The following is an 18,242-nucleotide window of genomic DNA, read 5'->3' on the forward strand; positions in this document are numbered from 1 at the left end:
AAGTAGACCTGGTGATGGGACAGATGTTTTAATAAGTTCAAGGGTGTTGAAAAAGGCTGCTGTATTTGAATAGTGGTTTTGGCCACGGATTATGAGATATTTCTGTGATGTTCACGTTGTTTCTTGTCACCAGTGAAGCCCTTTGTCCTTCTTTATGTTTTTTAAAATACAGCATCCCTATGAATGTCTTTCCTGTTTCCATAATCAGAATTATTCTTTCTTTCCATTGTCAGCATTTTCCCTCTCTTACAGTACATCAGAATCTTGTATTTTATCTGATTTTGTGCCCTGAAGTATCTGATGTATCTAAAAAAAAAATCTCTGATCAGTTCTAGCTATCACCAGCTAAGTCACCTCAGCAAGACACAATTAATTTGAATCTTGGTTTCTTTGTGTGTATAAAGTGGAAATAGGGCTACATTACCTCATTTTAGCATTTTGGGCATAGTAATATAGTTGGACATGAAATAAAATTAAAAGCAAATTGCTGTTTTACCTCCATAGTATCCTTGACCTACTGCTCCTGCAGACACGGAGGGGATGACTGAACACGACTTTGGTTTTCGGATTTTTGAGTTAGTGAACACCTTCAATCCCATCCCCTGGAAAAAAATAATTGTTCAATCTACTTGTAAGCTTGATTAGAATATATAAAACATATTATCCTTAGAGACTTCTCTATGTAATTCCAGTATCCTTATATTAATTCTATGGCGAAACACTTGACAGTAAATATAGAGTAGTAAAATTACTAAACTTATGGATTATTAAGATTTTATTCTTTATTCATTATTTTTTGGTTTGCAAAAAAAAACCTAAATATAACTAAAAAGTATCCAGATGAATAGGCAGAGGTTAGATCTAGCCCTGACTCACAAACTGAGCTTTTATGTGATCCTCACAAGAGACTTTAACCTTTTTATTGGCTTCATTTTTCTCTGCTGAAAAATGGAGAGGCAAGGCTACATAATTACTAAGATTATGAATAGATACAGAGTTTTATTAACATTCAAAAACTCACAAGCCAGCATGTTAATAAGTAGTGAGAATTTTACCTTGAGGAAGCTATAAATATCTGCTTCATTACTTGATAAGGGAACATAGATGGCTCCATTATGAATGAAGAAAGGACGGGGACAGTGTCCTTGTTCTTCCTCCTGCTGGTCCACATTGTCAGGAAAATTGGTGAGATCCTTCACAGTTAGCAGATTATATACCTGTAGCAGTGGGGGGATCAAAGGCAGAACTGTTACTTACTTTTCTTTTGAAATAGAATGAACTGAGAGAAATAAAATAATTATCACCAATCTTTTCTTGAGTACGTTCATGTAGTTGGTACCTTAGAGATAGTTGAAGATTTTCCTTATATTTAACAGTGTTGTTTTGTTATAAAGAAATGAAACCTACTTGGGAAAATGCTTCCAAAGATCAACAAAATCTTAAGTTATGAAGGATTAATTAAAACTTCATTGTAGAGTCTAGAGGTAAAAATAGACCAAATATAGAAAGAAGACCTAACTTGCATCTGTGTTTAATTAATACATAATGCCCTGAGGAATTTAGCTACATATTATTATTGCCACCTGTTAAACATCTATGTCTACTCAGGCTTATTCTCAGACAGAAAATCGTATAGATGGCCCATTAGAAGCAGCTGCGGTCTGCAGCACTTACGGAGTGGAATGAAAAAGCTTATTAAATGCAGCACCTTCAACTGAAATACCCAGGTACTCACATTGAGACTGACTAGGCAAGCAACTTGAGCCACAGAGAACAATGAAAAGCAGCAGGGGTGGAGGTGGGGGAGGGCAACGGAAGGAACCCCCACCCCCAGCCAAGGGAAGCGGTGAGTGATTGTGCGACCTCGCCTGGGAAATCACATTTCTCCCAAGGATCTCTGCAACCCATGGATCAGGAGATACCCTTGTGAGCCCATGCCACCAGGGTCTTGGGTCTGATATACAAAGCTATGTGGAGTCTTGGCAGAGCAGCTGCTCAGGCACACAGAAACCCTGGAGTTTTATATAATCCGGCCCTGGGATCCCTGGAAAGGCAGGAAATCTGTTTGTATATATCCCTAGGAAGGGGGCTAAATTCAGAGAGCCAAAGAGCATCATCCTGTGGACCCCACTTCCACAGCACCTCACGGGTTAAGACTCACTGTCTTGGAATCTCAGCCAGCCGACGGCAGTGGGTTGGAGTCCACCTGAGATGGACCTGAGTTCCTTGGGGGGAGAGGTGGCTGCCATCTCTGTGGTTCTGAGGACTCAGCCACTCCAGCCTGTAGGCTTGGGGAATACAGATGGTCTGGATGAGGAACGGTCCCCCACGATGCAGCACAGCTGCCTTGCCAGATTGTGATCAGACTGCTTCTTTAAGTGGGACCCTGATCCATTCCTCCTCATCGAGTGGGACCTTTCTGTGGGGGCTTCAGGTACTCCAGCCAGGGTTCTAAAGACAGAGCTTTGATCTCTCCCTGGAACCGAGCTCCTGGGGGGCAGGGGTGTCTGCCATCTCTGCAGTTTGGTTGACTCTGCCACTCCAACCTGCTGGCTTTGGAGAATACAGGTGATCTAGGTGAGGAAGGATCCCACCCAATGCAGCCCACCTGCTCTATCAAAAAGCAGCCAGTCTGCTTCTTTGAGAAGGTCCCTGATCCCATTCCTCCTGACTGGGCAAGACCTCCCAATGAGGGTCTCCAGCCACCTCCAACAGTTGCATGTGGGCTGGCAACAGGTTAGTACCCCCACAGGATGGAGTTTCTAGAGGAAGGCACAGGCTGCCATCTTTGCTGTTTCATGGCCTTTGCTGGTGATACTTCCAGGTACGGGAGAAACCAAAGCAACTGGGGTCTGGAGTGGACGCCCAGCAAACCTCAGCAGCCCTATGATAGAGTGGCTTGACTGTTAAAAGAAAAACAAATAAACAAACAGAAAACAACAGCATCAACAAAAAAGACCCAACACAAATCTAATTCAAAGGGCAGCAGCCTCAAGGATTAAAGGTAGATAAGCTCACAAAGATGACAAAGAATTAATTCAAAAACAACGAAAACTCAAAATGCCAGAGTGTCTCTTCTCTTCCAGATGACTGTGACACCTCACCAGCAAGGGCACAGAACCGGGCTGAGGCTAAGAATTGACAGAAGTAGACTTCAGAAAGTGGATAGCAATAAACTTTGCTGAGCTGTAGCCCAATGAAAAGAAGCTGAGAATCATGATAAAACAATACAGGAGCTGGTAGCCAGAATAGCCAGTTTAGAGAGGAACATAACTGACCTGATGGAGCTGAAAACCGCAACACAAGAACTTCACAATGCAATCACAAGTATCAGTAGCAGGATAGACCAAGAGGAGGAAAGAATCTCAGAGCCTGAAGATTATCTATCTGAAATAAGACAGGCAGACTAGAATAGAGAAGAATGAAAAGAAATGAACAAAACCTCTGAGAAATATGGGATTATGTAAAAAGACCAAACCTATGACTGATTGGGATCCTTGAAAGAGACAGGGAGAATGGAACCAAGTTGGAAAACATACTTCAGGATATCATCCAGGAGAACTTCCCCAACCTAGCAAGACAGGCCAACATTCAAATTCAGGAAATGCAGAGAAGGCCAGTAAGATACTCCACAAGAACATCAACCCAAAGACACAAAATCATCAGATTCTCCAACGTCAAAATGAAAGAAACCATGTTAAGGGCACCTAGAGAGAAAGGCCAGGTCACCTACAAAAGGAAACATATCATACTGACAGTGGACCTCTCTGCCAAAACCATGGAAGCCAGAAGAAATTGGGGGCCAATATTCAACATTCTAAAAGAAAATAATTTCCAACCCAGAATTTTATACCTGGCCAAACTAAGCTTCAAAAGCAAAGGAGAAATAAGATTCTTTTCAAACAAGTGAATGGTTAGGAAATTTATCAACACAAGGCCTGCCTTGCAAGAGCTCCTGAAGAAAGCACTATGTTTGGAAAAGAAAGACCATTACCAGCCACTACAAAAACACACTGAAGTACACAGGCCAGAACACTATGAAGCAATCACATAAACAAGTCTGCAAAAAAGCATCATGATGACAGGATCTAATTCACACGTAAAAATACTAACTTTAAATGTAAATGGGCTAAATGCTCTAGTTAAAAGACACAGAATGGCAAGCTGAATAAAGAGCCAAGACCCATCATCAGTATGCTATCTTCAAGAGACTCATCTCACATGCAAGGACAGACACAGGCTCAAAATAAAGGGATGGAGGAAAATTTACCAAGCAAATGGAAAACAGAAAAAAGCAATCCTAGTTTCTGACAAAACAGACTTTAAACCAACAAAGATCAAACAAACAAAGAAGGGTAGTATATAATAGTAAAGGATTCAATTCAACCAGAAGAGCTAACTATCCTAAATATATATGCATCCAATACAGAAGCACCCAGATTCATAAAGTTCTTATATACCTACAAAGAGACTTAGACTCCCACACAATAATAGCGAGAGACTTTAACACACCACTGACAATATTAGACAGATAATTAAGACAGAATATTAACAAAGATATTTAGGACCTGAACTCAACTCTGATTCAAGTGGACCTGATTGATATCTACAGAACTCTCCACCAAAATTCAACAGAATATACATTCTTCTCATTGCCACATGGCATTTACTCTAAAATTGATCACATAATTGGAAGTAAAACACTCCTCAGCAAATGCACAAGAACTGAAATCATAACAGTCTTTCAGACGACAGTGCAATCAACTTAGAACTCAAGATTAAGAAATTCACTCAAAACCACACAACTATATGGAAATTGAATAAACTGCTTCTGAATGACTCTTGGGTAAACAATGAAATTAAGGCAGAAATCAGGAAGTTATTTGAAACTAATGAGAACAAAGAGACAATGTACTGCAATCTCTGGGGTGCAGCTAAAACAGTGTTAAGTGGGAAATTTATAGCACTAAGTGCCTGCATCCAAAAGCTAGAAAGATATCAAATCGACAACCTAACATCTCAACTAAAAGGACTGTAGAACCAAGAGCATACAAACCCCAAACCTAGCAGAAGACAAGAAATAGCAAAGATCAAAGCTGAGCTGAAGGAGATAGAGACATGAAAAACCCTCTTAAAAAAACAATGAATCCAGGAGCTGGTTTTTTTGAAAAAAAGGTAATAAAATAGATAGACTGCTAGCTAGACTAATAAAGAAGAAAAAAAGAAAAGAATCAAGTAGACACAATCAGAAATGATAGGGGAATATCACCACTGACCTCACAGAAACGCAAACAACCATCCGCAAATACTATAAACACCTCTGTCTATATAAGCTAGAAAATCTAGAAGAAATGGATAAACTACTGGACACATATACCCTCCCAAGACTGAACCAGGAAGAAACTGAATATTTGAATAGACCAATAACGAGTTCTGAAATTGAGGCAGTAATAAATAATCTACCAACCAAAAAAAGCCCAGGACCAGATGGATGCACAGCTGAATTCTACCATAGGTACAAAGAAGAGCTGGTACCATTTCTACCAAAACTATTCCAAAACCTGAAAAGGAGGGACTCCTCCCTAACTCATTCTATGAGGCCACCATCATCTCGATACCAAAACCTGGCAGAGTCACAACAAAAAAAGAAAGCTTCAGGCGAATATCCCTGATGAACATCGATGCAAAAATTCTCAACAAAATACTTGCAAACCAAATCCAGCAGCACATCAAAAAGCTTATCCACCACAACCAAGTAGGCTTCATCCCTGGGATGCAAGCTTGGCTCAACATACACAAATCAATAAATGTGATTCATTACATAAACAGAACTAAAGACAAAAACCACATGATTATCTCAATAGGTGCAGAAAAGGCCTTTGATAAAATTCAACATCCATTTATGTTAAGAACTCTCAATAAACTAGGTATTGAAGGAACATACCTCATAAGAGCCATATATGACAAACACACAGCCAATATCATACTGAATGGGAAAAAGCTGGGAGCATTCCCCTTGAAAACTGGCACAAGACAGGGAAGCCCTCTCTCACCACTCCCATTCAACATAGTATTGGAATTTCTGGCCAGGGCAATCAGGCAAGAGAAATAAATAAAGTGTATTCGAATAGGAAGAGAGAAAGTCAAATTATCTTTATTTGATTTTATATCTAGAAAACCCCATTATCTCAGTCCAAAAGATTCTTAAGCTGATAAGCAAGTTCAGCAAAATCTCAGGATACAAAATCAATGTGCAAAAATCACAGGCATTTCTATACACCAACAACAGGCAAGCAGAGATCCAAATGATGAATGAACTCCCATTCACAATTGCTACAGAAAGAATAAAATACCTAGCAATACAGCTAACAAGGGAAGTGAAGGACCTCTTCAAGGAGAACTACAAACCACTGCTCAAGGATATCATAGAGGACACAAACAAATGGAGAAACATTCCATCCTCACGCATAAGAAGAATCAATGTAATGACAATGGCCATACTGCCCAAAGTATTTTATAGATTCAGTGCTATTCCCATTAAACTACCATTGACATTCTTCACAGAATTAGAAAAATCTATTTTAAAATTCATATGGAACCAAAAAAGAGCCTGAATTGCCAAGACAATTCTAAGCAAGAAGAACAAAGCTGGAGGCATCATGTTACCTGACTTCAAACTTTACTACAAGGTTACAGTAACCAAAACAGCATGGTACTGATACAAGAACAGACACATAGACCAATGGGACAGAATAGAGAACTCAGAGATAAAACCGCAAACCTACAACCATCTGATCTTTGACAAACTTGACAAAAACAAGCAATGGAGGAAAGGCCTCCCTATTTAATAAATGGTGCTGGGAATGCTGGCTAGCCTTATGCAGAAAATTGAAACTGGACCCCTTCCTTTCACCATATACAAAAATTAACTCAAGATGAATTAAATACTTAAATGTGAAACCCAAAACTATAAAGACCCTTGAAGAAAATCTAGGCAATACCATTCAGGAGATAGGCTCAGGCAAAGATTTCATGATGAAAATGCCAAAAGCAACTGCAACAAAAGCAAAAATTGGCAAATGAGATATAATTAAATTAAAGAACTTCTGCACAGCAAAAGGAACTATCATTAGAGTGAACAGACAACTTTAAGAATGGGAGAAAATTTTCCCAATCTAACCACCTGAGAAAGGCCTAATATCCAGAGTCTACGAGGAACTTAAACAAATTTACAAGAAATAAAAACCCATTAAAAAGTGGGCAAAGGACATGAACAGACAATTCTCAAAAGAAAACATACATACAGCCAACAAACATATGAAAAAAAGCTCAACATCACTAATCATTAGAGAAATGCAAATCAAAACCACAATGAGATACCATCTCACACCAGTCAGAATGGCTGCTGTTAAAAAGTCAAAAAACAACAGATGCTGGTGAGGTTGCAGAGAAAAAGGAATGCTTTTTTACTGTTGGTGGGAGTGTAAATTAGTTCAACCACTGTGGAAGAAAGTGTGGTGATTCCTCAAAGACCCAGAGGCAAAAATACCATTTGACTCAGCAATTCCATTACTGGGTGTATAGCCATAGGAATATAAATTATTCTGTTATAAAGATACATGCATGCATATATTCACTGCAGCACTATTCACGATAGCAAAGTCATGGAATCAATCTAAATGCCCATCAATGATGATAGACTGGACAAAGAAAATGTGGTACATATACACAGTGGAATACTATGCAGCCATAAAAAGGATGAGTTCATGTCCTTTGCAGGGACATGGATAGAGCTGAAAGCCATTATCCTCAGCAAGTTAACACAGGAACAGAAAACTAAACACTACATGTTCTCACTTACGAGTGGGAGCTGAATGATGAGAACACATGGGGGAACAACACTCACTCCGGCCTATTAGAAGGTAGGGTGTGGGGAGGGAGAGCATCAAGAAGAATAACTAATGGATGCTGGGCTTAATACCTAGGCGATGGGTTGATCTGTGCAGCAAATCACCATGGCACATGTTTACCTATGTAACAACCCTTCACATTCTGCACTTGTACCCCTGAAGTTAAAATAAAAGTTGAAGAAATAAATAAATAAATAAAACGCAGCCCATATTCAAAATAAAAATAAAAGAACCACATAGGCACATAAATGAACTTATGCCATTATATTGGATAGACCAATGTCTATGCAGTGTACTTTTTATGGAAAATGGATGATTCAACAGATTCAAGAACCCACAGGGCAGGGCCAGAGGCCTGAATATTTATCCCTGGACAGATGTAAGATTGAGTCTTAATCAGAGAACTTCCATTTGCCAGGCTTGATCTCAGAGTAATTATGGACGAGTAACCCCTGAGTGCCTCTTGTTTCCCGTTTTTTGAACAGGAGTGTCACTAGTGATTATTCTATGCCAGTTCCACCATTGCATGTTAAGTGTGTGGGGCCAAATAACTTGAGGACACTTTAGTTCAATGTCTTTGTATCTAGAGGTATTGTACCTGAGGAATCACACCTGAGAGGCATTATCTGTACTTGGACTTGATTTAAATGATATTTAGCCTTTGAGCTGTTCCTATTTTACAATGAGAATCTCAGAGAGGATCGAGTATATTTTACATGCGAGAGCTCATGAATTGCTGGGGATCAGAGGTCAGGCTGTGGAGATGGCTTCCAGAATTGCCCACAACAATCTCTGCCTCCTGGTATTCATGCCCTAACATTGTTCGTTGCACAATGAATAGGGTTGACCTCTGTAGCCAATGGGATATTGTGGAAATGAGGGGACATGTCTTTCAGGCCTAGGTCATAAAAGATATTGCAACTTTAGCACTCTTGGAACGCATTAGCTCTCTTGGATCACATGCTCTGGAGAAAATCAGTTGTCACATTTTGGGACACCAGCAGCCCCAGGACCTCTGTGTGGTGAGGAACTGAGGCCTCCTGCCAATAGCTCTCAAGAAACCTGTCTTGGAAGCAGATCTTCCAACCTCTGTCAAGCTGTCAGGTGGCTGCAGCTTTGGCCGCCATGTTAATCACAACCACAACAGGTCACAAGCTAGACCCACCTAGCTAAGCTGCTCTGAATTCCTGGTTCACAGAAATTGCATGTGATAATAAATGTTTATTGTTTTAAGCCACTAGGTTTTGAAGAAAATTGTTATGCAGCAGTAGATAGCTAACGCAAACACCCTTTCTACTTCTTTATTTACCTTTGTTTTTGAGTAGAATTAAATAGGTACATAAATGAACATGTATTATTTATATTGGATGAACTAATGATTTCTATTATTATTCAAAGCGACCAAGCTTAAACATTTCTATAACTTTATCATCTGAAATCTTCAGTTATGTTCATAGTTTCTTCTCACTTCCACAACACTCAAAGTTTACCAAGCCTTACTGAAGTGACTGTTAAATTTATGTGACTAAACGGAATAAGACAGACATAAACTGTTGAAAGGTAGACTAAATTCCTGTACTACATGCTGAAATTAATAGCTTAGACTAGACTGCCATAAACAGAGAGTGTAAAAATATCAGGCATATTACCAAAGAAAGCACTCAGAGAGAAAGTTTTCTTGTTTCGGGTTAACTTCTTGTTGTTTCTTCTAACTAAAATACAGAAATATAGTCATTGTCTCTTGCATAATAATTATTATGCTATGAGGAGATATTTTGACCTGTTAATAAAATACAAATCAAGATCAAGAAAAATTTTGATTATAGCAATCCCCCAATCTGCGGTTTTGGTTTCCAAGATTTCCATTATCTGTGGTCAACTGTGACCCAAACATATTAAATGGAAAATTCAGAAATAAACAATTCATACGTTTTAAATTGCTGCCATTTTGAGCAGCATGATGAAATCTCACACTTCCCTGCTTCATCTTGCTCGGGATATGAATCCTCTGTTTTTCTGGTGGATCCACACTGTAGCCACTCCCTGCCCCTTAGTCACCCAGAATCCTCAGTTACAAGATTGTCACAGTATCACAGTGCTTGTGTTCAAGTCACCCTTATTTTACTTCGTCATGGCCCCAATGCACCAGAGTACTGATGCTGGCAATTGGGAGGTGAAAGAGAAGCTGTAAAGTGCTTCCTTTAGGTGAAAAGGTGAAAGTTCCCCACTTGATAAGGAAAGAAAAAATAATGTATGCTGAGGTTGCTAAGATCTACGGTAAGAACGAATCTTCTATCTATCAAATGGTGAAGAAGGAAAAAGAAAATCATGCTTATTTTGCTGTCACATCTCAAACTACAAAAATTATGGCTACAGCACGCGATAAGTGCTTTGTTAAGATGGAAAAGGCATTAAATTTGTGGGTGGAAGACAGGAACAGAAATGTGTTCCAGCTGATGGTCATTGGGTTCAGTGCTATCCACAGTTTCAGACACCCACTGAAGGTCTTGGGACACACCCCTGCAGATCAGGGGGCACTAGTGGATATGCTCCAACCTGAAGAATGTTAATTTTGATAATTAAAAATAGGACAGGGGTCTCGGATATAGTTATCTCACAGTTTAAAATTTTAATAGACATGAAGTAGAAACTAGAATAAACAAAAGAAACTTTCATATTACTAATTTGCCAACCAACATTGAAAGGTAATAATACCTCCCAAACAGATAAGTTGATTGACCCTTTTAAATGGTGATTCATGAGGGAGTTAAAGCTATAAAATTTCTCATAACTTTTTATCAATGATCAAATCATAACATTATTTTTTCTTGCATTATGTTAAAAAATTCCAAACATGAGTAATCTAGTTTTAAATAGGTTAGACAAGTAGTTTCTGAACTTTTCCCTTCCTTCTGATAATTATTCTTCAAAAACCCCATATTAGATATCATTTTCTCCAAATGGCAATTATTAACCAATGTTCACCTTTTATTTTGCTGATCCACCTATATCCTTTTTTATTGCCTCTCTCTAAGGACAAGGACTGTGATATGTTTCCTTCTGTTTCCCCAGCTTTTACAATAGATCCAGCATGTAGTAAGCTTGAAATAATAATAATAAAATAAATAAATCATCACGACATGCCAAATGTCACCCCCATGAATTAATATAACTGTAGTCAAAAGCAGATAATTAAAATTTTAGTCTGTGAATCAACATTGCTAACAAAGGTGTAGTAGGTCATTTTTTAAAAGTAGAAAATAATTTGTAAATCACTTATTACCACTTTCACAGATCCCAACAACTCTACAGACATAAATAGTTCGATTAATTTTCTAGCAAGCTTACCTACTCCAGTGACCAAAAGTGATTCTATTTAGACAGGATCCAAATTAATACTTTGGCAACACATTAATTTACTCACTCTTTTAAACATGACTATCACATAGGTGGGGAATCTTAACAAAATATAGCTTTCATTAAGATCACTGTAAGACATTAATAACTGAGGTTAAGATTTGATTCTTTACAGAAATAGAAGCTGTGTCATAGAAGGAATCAAACTTGCAGGCAGATTCAGGATTTCAGAATCACATCTCAGCTTATGCCACTTATCTTGAACAAATCTCTCAACTATTCGGAATCCACTTTTCTAATCTTAAAATGGGACTATTATTCTCTGGAATGTTGGGCAGATTAAGTGAGAAAACCTATATGAGACAGCTTGAGAAACTATCAAGTACTCGGCAAGTGCTAAGTATTTTTACTGTCACATTTTACTCTCAATAGAGGCTTCTTGATCTGAGCCTCTGGAATGGCCCTTCCTGGTCCCCAAGGCCGCTGGAAACTCACTGAGGACACGGAGAGCTCAGCCTCAGGCTTCATGAGCAGCACACTTTGGTCCACAGCACGAAGGGCACAGAGGGACTGTGGAGCAGCTGCTACTTGCAGGTGGGCATGTGAGGCTGGGGGACTTTGTGCTGGGCTGAAGCTCAAATCCACCTGTGGGAAATGAAGGAAACGTCAACCAGCATTTTCCCTACTTCTGTGATCTTGCAGTCACCTGCATTTCCTAAGCCACCCTTATATTCAGTTCACATGACTATGTTGGTAATGTCAGTCAGAAACCTATTTTTACAACTTTCCTTCACTTTAAAAATAGAAAATAATTCGTAAATCACTTATTACCACTTTCACAGATCCCAACAACTCTAGAGACATAAATAGTTAGATCTGTTAAAAGGTACATGACTTCCCTTATGTTTGCAAGTATTAATTTTATAACAAGCTTACCTACTCCAGTGATCAAAAGTGATTCTATTTAGACAGGATCCAAATTATCTAATGCTTTGGCAACACATTAATTTACTCGCTCTTTTAAACATGACTATTACGTAAGTGGGGAATCTTAACAAAATATAGCTTCTCGGTAGCTCAGTCTTGTCCTAAGGAGATAACTGAGGCAGAATAAGGATAGATACCTTGTTAGATTTTTAGATGGCCATCTTTATCTCTGACACATGATAAGGTAATTCTAGGTGTTTGCACTTATTCTTCAGGTTTTGGGAACTTTTGAGTCTTAGCATTTTACATACACACACAACTGAATCAGCAGAGAAGAGCATCAAGAACACAAAACTGATTGTATTTTATTTGGTAGCAGCTTTGTGTAATTGAAAAAGTGCTGTGCTAGATCCCTAGAAATTTGGGTCTGCCATAAACTTGTTGGGAACTGTTGGGCAACTCATTTTACTTTTCTGGACTCAGTTTTCTCTGGGGTAAAATAGATGGCACCTACAGTATCATTCATTTGTGTTCTTTTAATTTTATGTTAAATCACTCACCTTGTTGGCTAGACAGTTTTCAATCTCAAATTTTTCAGAGTCTCCAACAACTTCTCCATCTGGTAAAATGGCAAAGATGAACATTCGTGCAATGGGGGCAACGTCTGACTCCACAGGGAAGGATAAGGCAAAACTGCCTTTCACTGGAACATGGAGAGAGTGAGACAAAATGGTCATAAGTGAGACAAAAAGGTCATAAAAATAGTGTCATAAGGACACTATTGCTTGGTCTTATCCAGTTTAGAACTGCGTCCATTCATTCTAATGGCTTAGTCTCTCTATGTGCCATTGGTTATTTGGGGAAATTAGTAGGCCAGTGTCTCCCTTCAGAACTTTAATTATAGCAGAAGTTAACGAAGTTCCTTTCACTCACATCTTTTTTATTTGATATGCCACTTAACTGTTGCCTAAATCAATTAAATATCAGTAGCTCCAAATTTTCTGCATATATATGTGACAACTATTTTATTTACATTTCAGACTAGAGGTGATTCTCAATTTAAATATAGAGCTATAATTTGTAAGATATAATGAGTTTATTTTGTCATATATGACTTTTAAAAAGCTCTGTATGTAAAAAAAAGTTCATACTAATTGAACTTCCTAAAAGAATATTTAATTCTTGGAGTTTTCATTGCAGTGTTAAACTCTTATAAGTGCATTGGTATATTTCTACTGGAAGCATTAAATGGTACCAGATAACACTTCAGAAAATACTTTACATTTTAAAGCAGGGTGAAGGGCCACCAGGTAGTAACAAAAGGGCAACAACAAAAGTTCCATTTTCTGAATGGTCCACTGGGGACTTGAGTAGATGGCCCACATTTAGTTGAGTAACGGTAATTATAAAACCAGGAGAGACTTAATGACTGAAAAGTTTCTGAGATGTCTGTACATAAAGGACAGATACTTCTGGTATTATTTCCATGTCTTCCTTTTCTCTACATCCGTCCTGTCCCAGATTCCCAGCTATATGGCTTTAAATTCCTGTGCTTCCAAGTTCTTTTCCAGTAACATATTCTTGGTGCAGTTAGACAATACATAGGATAACAGAGTCTCTCGACATTGTTGAAACTCAAAATAATGTAGGACAAGGACAATTAGAATTGTAGAAGAACTATAATTGATTTTATTTTTTCTTAACCATATGTATTAAAAATTAAGTCTAATACCCTTAGGAATATTTTACAAAGTATAATATCAGGATGAACAAGGCTAGCTATCTAATACACAACATGAAGACTGTAGTTAATAAAATGGTACTATATTTTAGATTTTTGTCAAATGAGTGCATTTTAGCTGTTCTTGCCACACACACACAAATGAGTAAGTAGGTGAGATGATGGCCATGTTACTTTGCATCACTATAGTAGTCATTTTATTATCTATATGTGTCCCATAACATTATGTTGTACACCTTAAATAAACGTAGTTTTTTTCTGAGACAGGGTCTTGCTCTGTTGCCCAGGCTGAAATGCAGTGGTGCAATCATAGCTCACTGCAGCCTCGAATTTCTGGGCTTAAGTGATTGTACTGCCTCAGCCTCCCCAGTAGCTGGGACTATAGGTGCACAACACCACGTTTGGCTAATTTTTTATATATATTTTGTAGAGATAGTGTCTTGCTATGTAGCCCAGGCTGGTACCAAACTCCTGGGTTCAAGCAATCCTCCCAAAATGCTGCAATTACAGGCAGCAGCCACTGTGCCCGGCCAAAATTTACTTTTTTAAAATGATTATATTAAAGCCTGAGATTGGTGGCACTCAATTAAAAATTGTTATAACTCTACATAGAATATGGAATTTTTCCAACTTCATGCAAATTTGACTTTAGCTTAACATTACTTATTTTATATCACTATGTGTTTATACTGCAACGCTCTTAAGTTTGGGAAGAAAGGAAGCTTAAAATATCCTTAAGGCAGTGTTATGCCATTCATATTTCTGTTCAGTTGGACAGATCAAGTTTTAGCTCAGACCTCAAAAAGGAAATAAGCTTCCCTTCTAAAAGGAAGGAAGCCCTTTTATCACTGTGTCTTGAGTTCAACAAGGAAAGTGGGGTAGATTGAAATGTCATAAAACCAGAAAAAAAATTATGGTGACTTTATGGCAAAGAATAGTGGTAGGAAATTAAAGCTTTTAATAATAAAATTTGCCAGCACATGTGTGTGTGTGCACCCTGCCTTGCCACTGCTGGCAGCGTGAGTGTCCTCCATCACCCCTACTCCTACCACACAGCCACTGACATCAGAGCATTGGCAGGCACTAAGCTCGCCAACCCCACCCCTGCCAGCACCCTGCCCCTGCAATGGAGCTGCCAGTGCAAAACTAGGCACAAAACACACAAACCCACCCCTAGCCATGTACAGACACTGCCACCAGTGTGATTGCACACAAAAGGTTCATACAGTCCTGCACCCACCAGTGCCCCACCCCCATGCTAACACCACCGTCAGTGCAAATGCATGCACAGTTGCTAGTGGGGATCCCCCAATCCCCTGAGTCATACTGCCATGATCATTGCTATGAATGCCTGCACAAAGGCCAGCAACCTGGCACCTGCTAGCACCCTGCCACAGCTGATGAGCGTGTACCCCACCACGCTGCCACTGCCATGCTGCTGGTACATGTGAATGAGGAGGGATCCCACTGCTACCATCCTGCAAAGTGCTTTGGCTGACATCACCCATGGAAGTGTTGTGACCAGTGGTCTGGGAGCACCTTGGTCCCTTCAGTGCAACATGTTCTTACCTCAAGGAGCCAGAGAACAAAGCTGGAGCCAGATACCAGTTCCCCAGAGTTACAGCATGCAATCCAGGAGTCCTGAACTGAGCCGTGCCCCTCCCTGCCTCCACTGCCCCCGAATCTTCTGGTAACAAAGTCAGTTGACTGAACTCACCTTATACCACAATCAAACCTCCAAGGTCATCGAATAGGATAAAAGGAAAAAATCAAAACAACAGCAGTTTCTAAGAGTGAAGGAACATCAGCCCACAAAGATGAGAAAGAACCAGCACAAGAACTCTGACAACTCAAAAAGCCAGAGCATCTTCTTTCCTCCAAACAATCACACCAGTTCTCCAGCAAGGGTTCTTAATTGGGCTGAGATGGCTGAAATGACAGAAATAGAATTCAGACTATGGATAGGAATGAAGGTCATTGAGATTCAGGAGAATGTTGAAACCTAATCTAAGGAAGCTAAGAATCACAATAAAATGATGCAGAAGCTGACAGACAAAATAGTCAGTATAGAAAAGAACATAACCAACCTGACAGAGCTGAACAACAGTCTGCAAGAATTTCGTAATGCAATCACAAGTATTAACAGCAGAACAGACCAAGTTGAGGAAAGAATCTCAGAGCCACAAAATTGACTTTCTGCAATACAACAGTCAGTCAAGAATAAAGAAGGAAGAATGAAAAGGAATAAACAAAACCTCTGAGAAATCTGGGATTATGTATGTAAAAAGACTGAATCTACAACTCCTTGATGTCCTTGAAAGAGATGAGCATAATGAAAGCAACTTGGAAAACATATTTTAGGATATCATCCATGAGAACTTCCCCTCCTAGCTAGAGAGGCCAAATTCATATTCAGGAAATGAAGAGAACCCCAAAATACACTTCACAAGAAAGTCATCCCTAAGACACACAATCATCAGATTCACCAAGGTTGAAATGAATGAAAAAAAAATTGTTAAAGGCAGCTAGAGAGAAAGGACAAGTCACCTACAAAGGGAAGCCCATCAGACTAATGGTGGGCCTCTTAGCAGACACCCTACAAGCCATAAGAGATTTGGGGCCTATGTTCAACATTTCTTCTTTTCTTTTCTTTTCTCTTCTTTTCTTTTCTTTTCTTTTCTTTTCTTTTCTTTTCTTTTCTTTTCTTGACAGAGTCTCACTCTGTCACCAGGCTGGAGTGCAGTGGCATGATCTCGGCTCACTGCAACCCCCACCTCCCAGGTTCAAACAGTTCTCCTGCCTCAGCCTCCCGAGTAGCTGGGACTAGAGGCGTGCACCACCACACCTGGCTAATTTTTGTATTTTTAGTAGAGATGGGGTTTCACCATGTTGGCCAGGATGGTCTTGATCTCCTGACTTCATGATCTGACTACCTTGGCCCCCCAAAGTGCTGGGATTACAGGTATGAGCCACTGCACCTGGCCAACATTCTTAAAGAAAATAAATTCCAACCAAGAATTTCATATCTAGCTAAACTAAGCTTCATAAGTGAAGGAGAAATAAGATGCTTCTCAGACAAGGGAATTTGTTACCACCAGATCCATCTTGCAAGAGCTCCAGAAAGAAGCACTGAATATAAAAAGGAAAGAATATTACCAGCCACTACATAACCACACTGAAGTACACAGACCAGTGACACTATAGAGCAGTTACACAAACAAGTTGACAAACAGCTAACAACATGATGACAGATTCAAATTCACGCATCTCAATATTAACCTCTAATGTAAACAGACTAAATGCCCCAATTAAGAGGCACAGAGTGGCAAGCCAGATGAAGAAGCAAGACTCAGTGGTATGCCGTCTTTAAGAGACCCATCTCACATGCAATGACACTGATAGGCTCGAGATAAAGGAAAGGAGAAAAATCTGTCAAGCAAATGGAAAATAGAAAAAAACAAGGGTTGCCAAATGCCCATCAATGATAGATTGGATAAAGAAAATGTGGCACATATACACCATGGAATACTATGCAGCCGTAAAAAAGGATGAGTTCATGTCCTTTCCAGGGACATGGATGAAGCTGGAAACTGTCATTCTCAGCAAACTAACACAAGAACAGAAAACCAAACACCACATGTTCTCACTCATAAGTGGAAGTTGAAAAATGAGAACACATGAACACAGGGAGGGGAACATCACACACTGGGGCCTGTCAGGGGGTGGGGGGCTGGGGGAGGGATAGCATTAGGAGAAATACCTAATATAGATGACAGGCTGATGGGTGCAGCAAACCACCATGGCACATGTACACCTATGTAACAAACCTGCACGTTCTGCCCATGTACCCCAGAACTTAAAGTATAATTAAAAAAAAAAAGAAAAAGAGAAAAGCAGGGGTTGCAATACTAATTTCAGACAAAACAGACTTTAAACCAAGAAAGGTCAAAAAAAAAAAAAAAAAAGACAAGGGAATTGCATAATGGTAAAGGGTTTAATTCAACGAGAAGACCTAACTAAACAAAATCTACATGCACCCAACACAGGAGCACCCAGATTCATAAAACAAGTGCTTAGAGACCTTCAAAGAGACTTAGACTCCCACACAATAATATTGAGAAACTTCAACACTCCACAGACAGTATTAGACAGATCATCAAGGCAGAAAATTATCAAAGACATTTAGGATCTGAACTCAGCACAGGACCCAAATGGATCTGATAGACATCTACAAAACTATCCACCACAAAACAATAACACATACATTCTTCTCAACTGCACATGGCACTACTCTAAAACCGATCACA

General features: G+C 39.2%; 1 protein-coding gene across 1 annotated transcript in view; it reads right to left on the reverse strand.

The window, feature by feature from the left end:
- The window catches only part of LOC101142455 (PZP alpha-2-macroglobulin like), a 59,864-nt gene that overhangs the window by 20,739 nt on the left and 20,883 nt on the right, over positions 1 to 18,242 (reverse strand). Inside the window, exons 14-17 of the mRNA XM_004052670.4 lie at positions 12,755 to 12,897; positions 11,763 to 11,912; positions 1,056 to 1,217; positions 497 to 602 (exon numbers count right to left, since the gene is read on the reverse strand). Of these exons, the coding sequence (XP_004052718.3) occupies positions 497 to 602; positions 1,056 to 1,217; positions 11,763 to 11,912; positions 12,755 to 12,897 (561 nt within the window). The remainder of the gene's footprint in view (positions 1 to 496; positions 603 to 1,055; positions 1,218 to 11,762; positions 11,913 to 12,754; positions 12,898 to 18,242) is intronic.

The sequence above is a fragment of the Gorilla gorilla genome, chromosome 10 (assembly GCF_029281585.2).
Source record: "Gorilla gorilla gorilla isolate KB3781 chromosome 10, NHGRI_mGorGor1-v2.1_pri, whole genome shotgun sequence".
In the NCBI taxonomy this organism is placed as follows: Eukaryota; Metazoa; Chordata; class Mammalia; order Primates; family Hominidae; genus Gorilla; species Gorilla gorilla.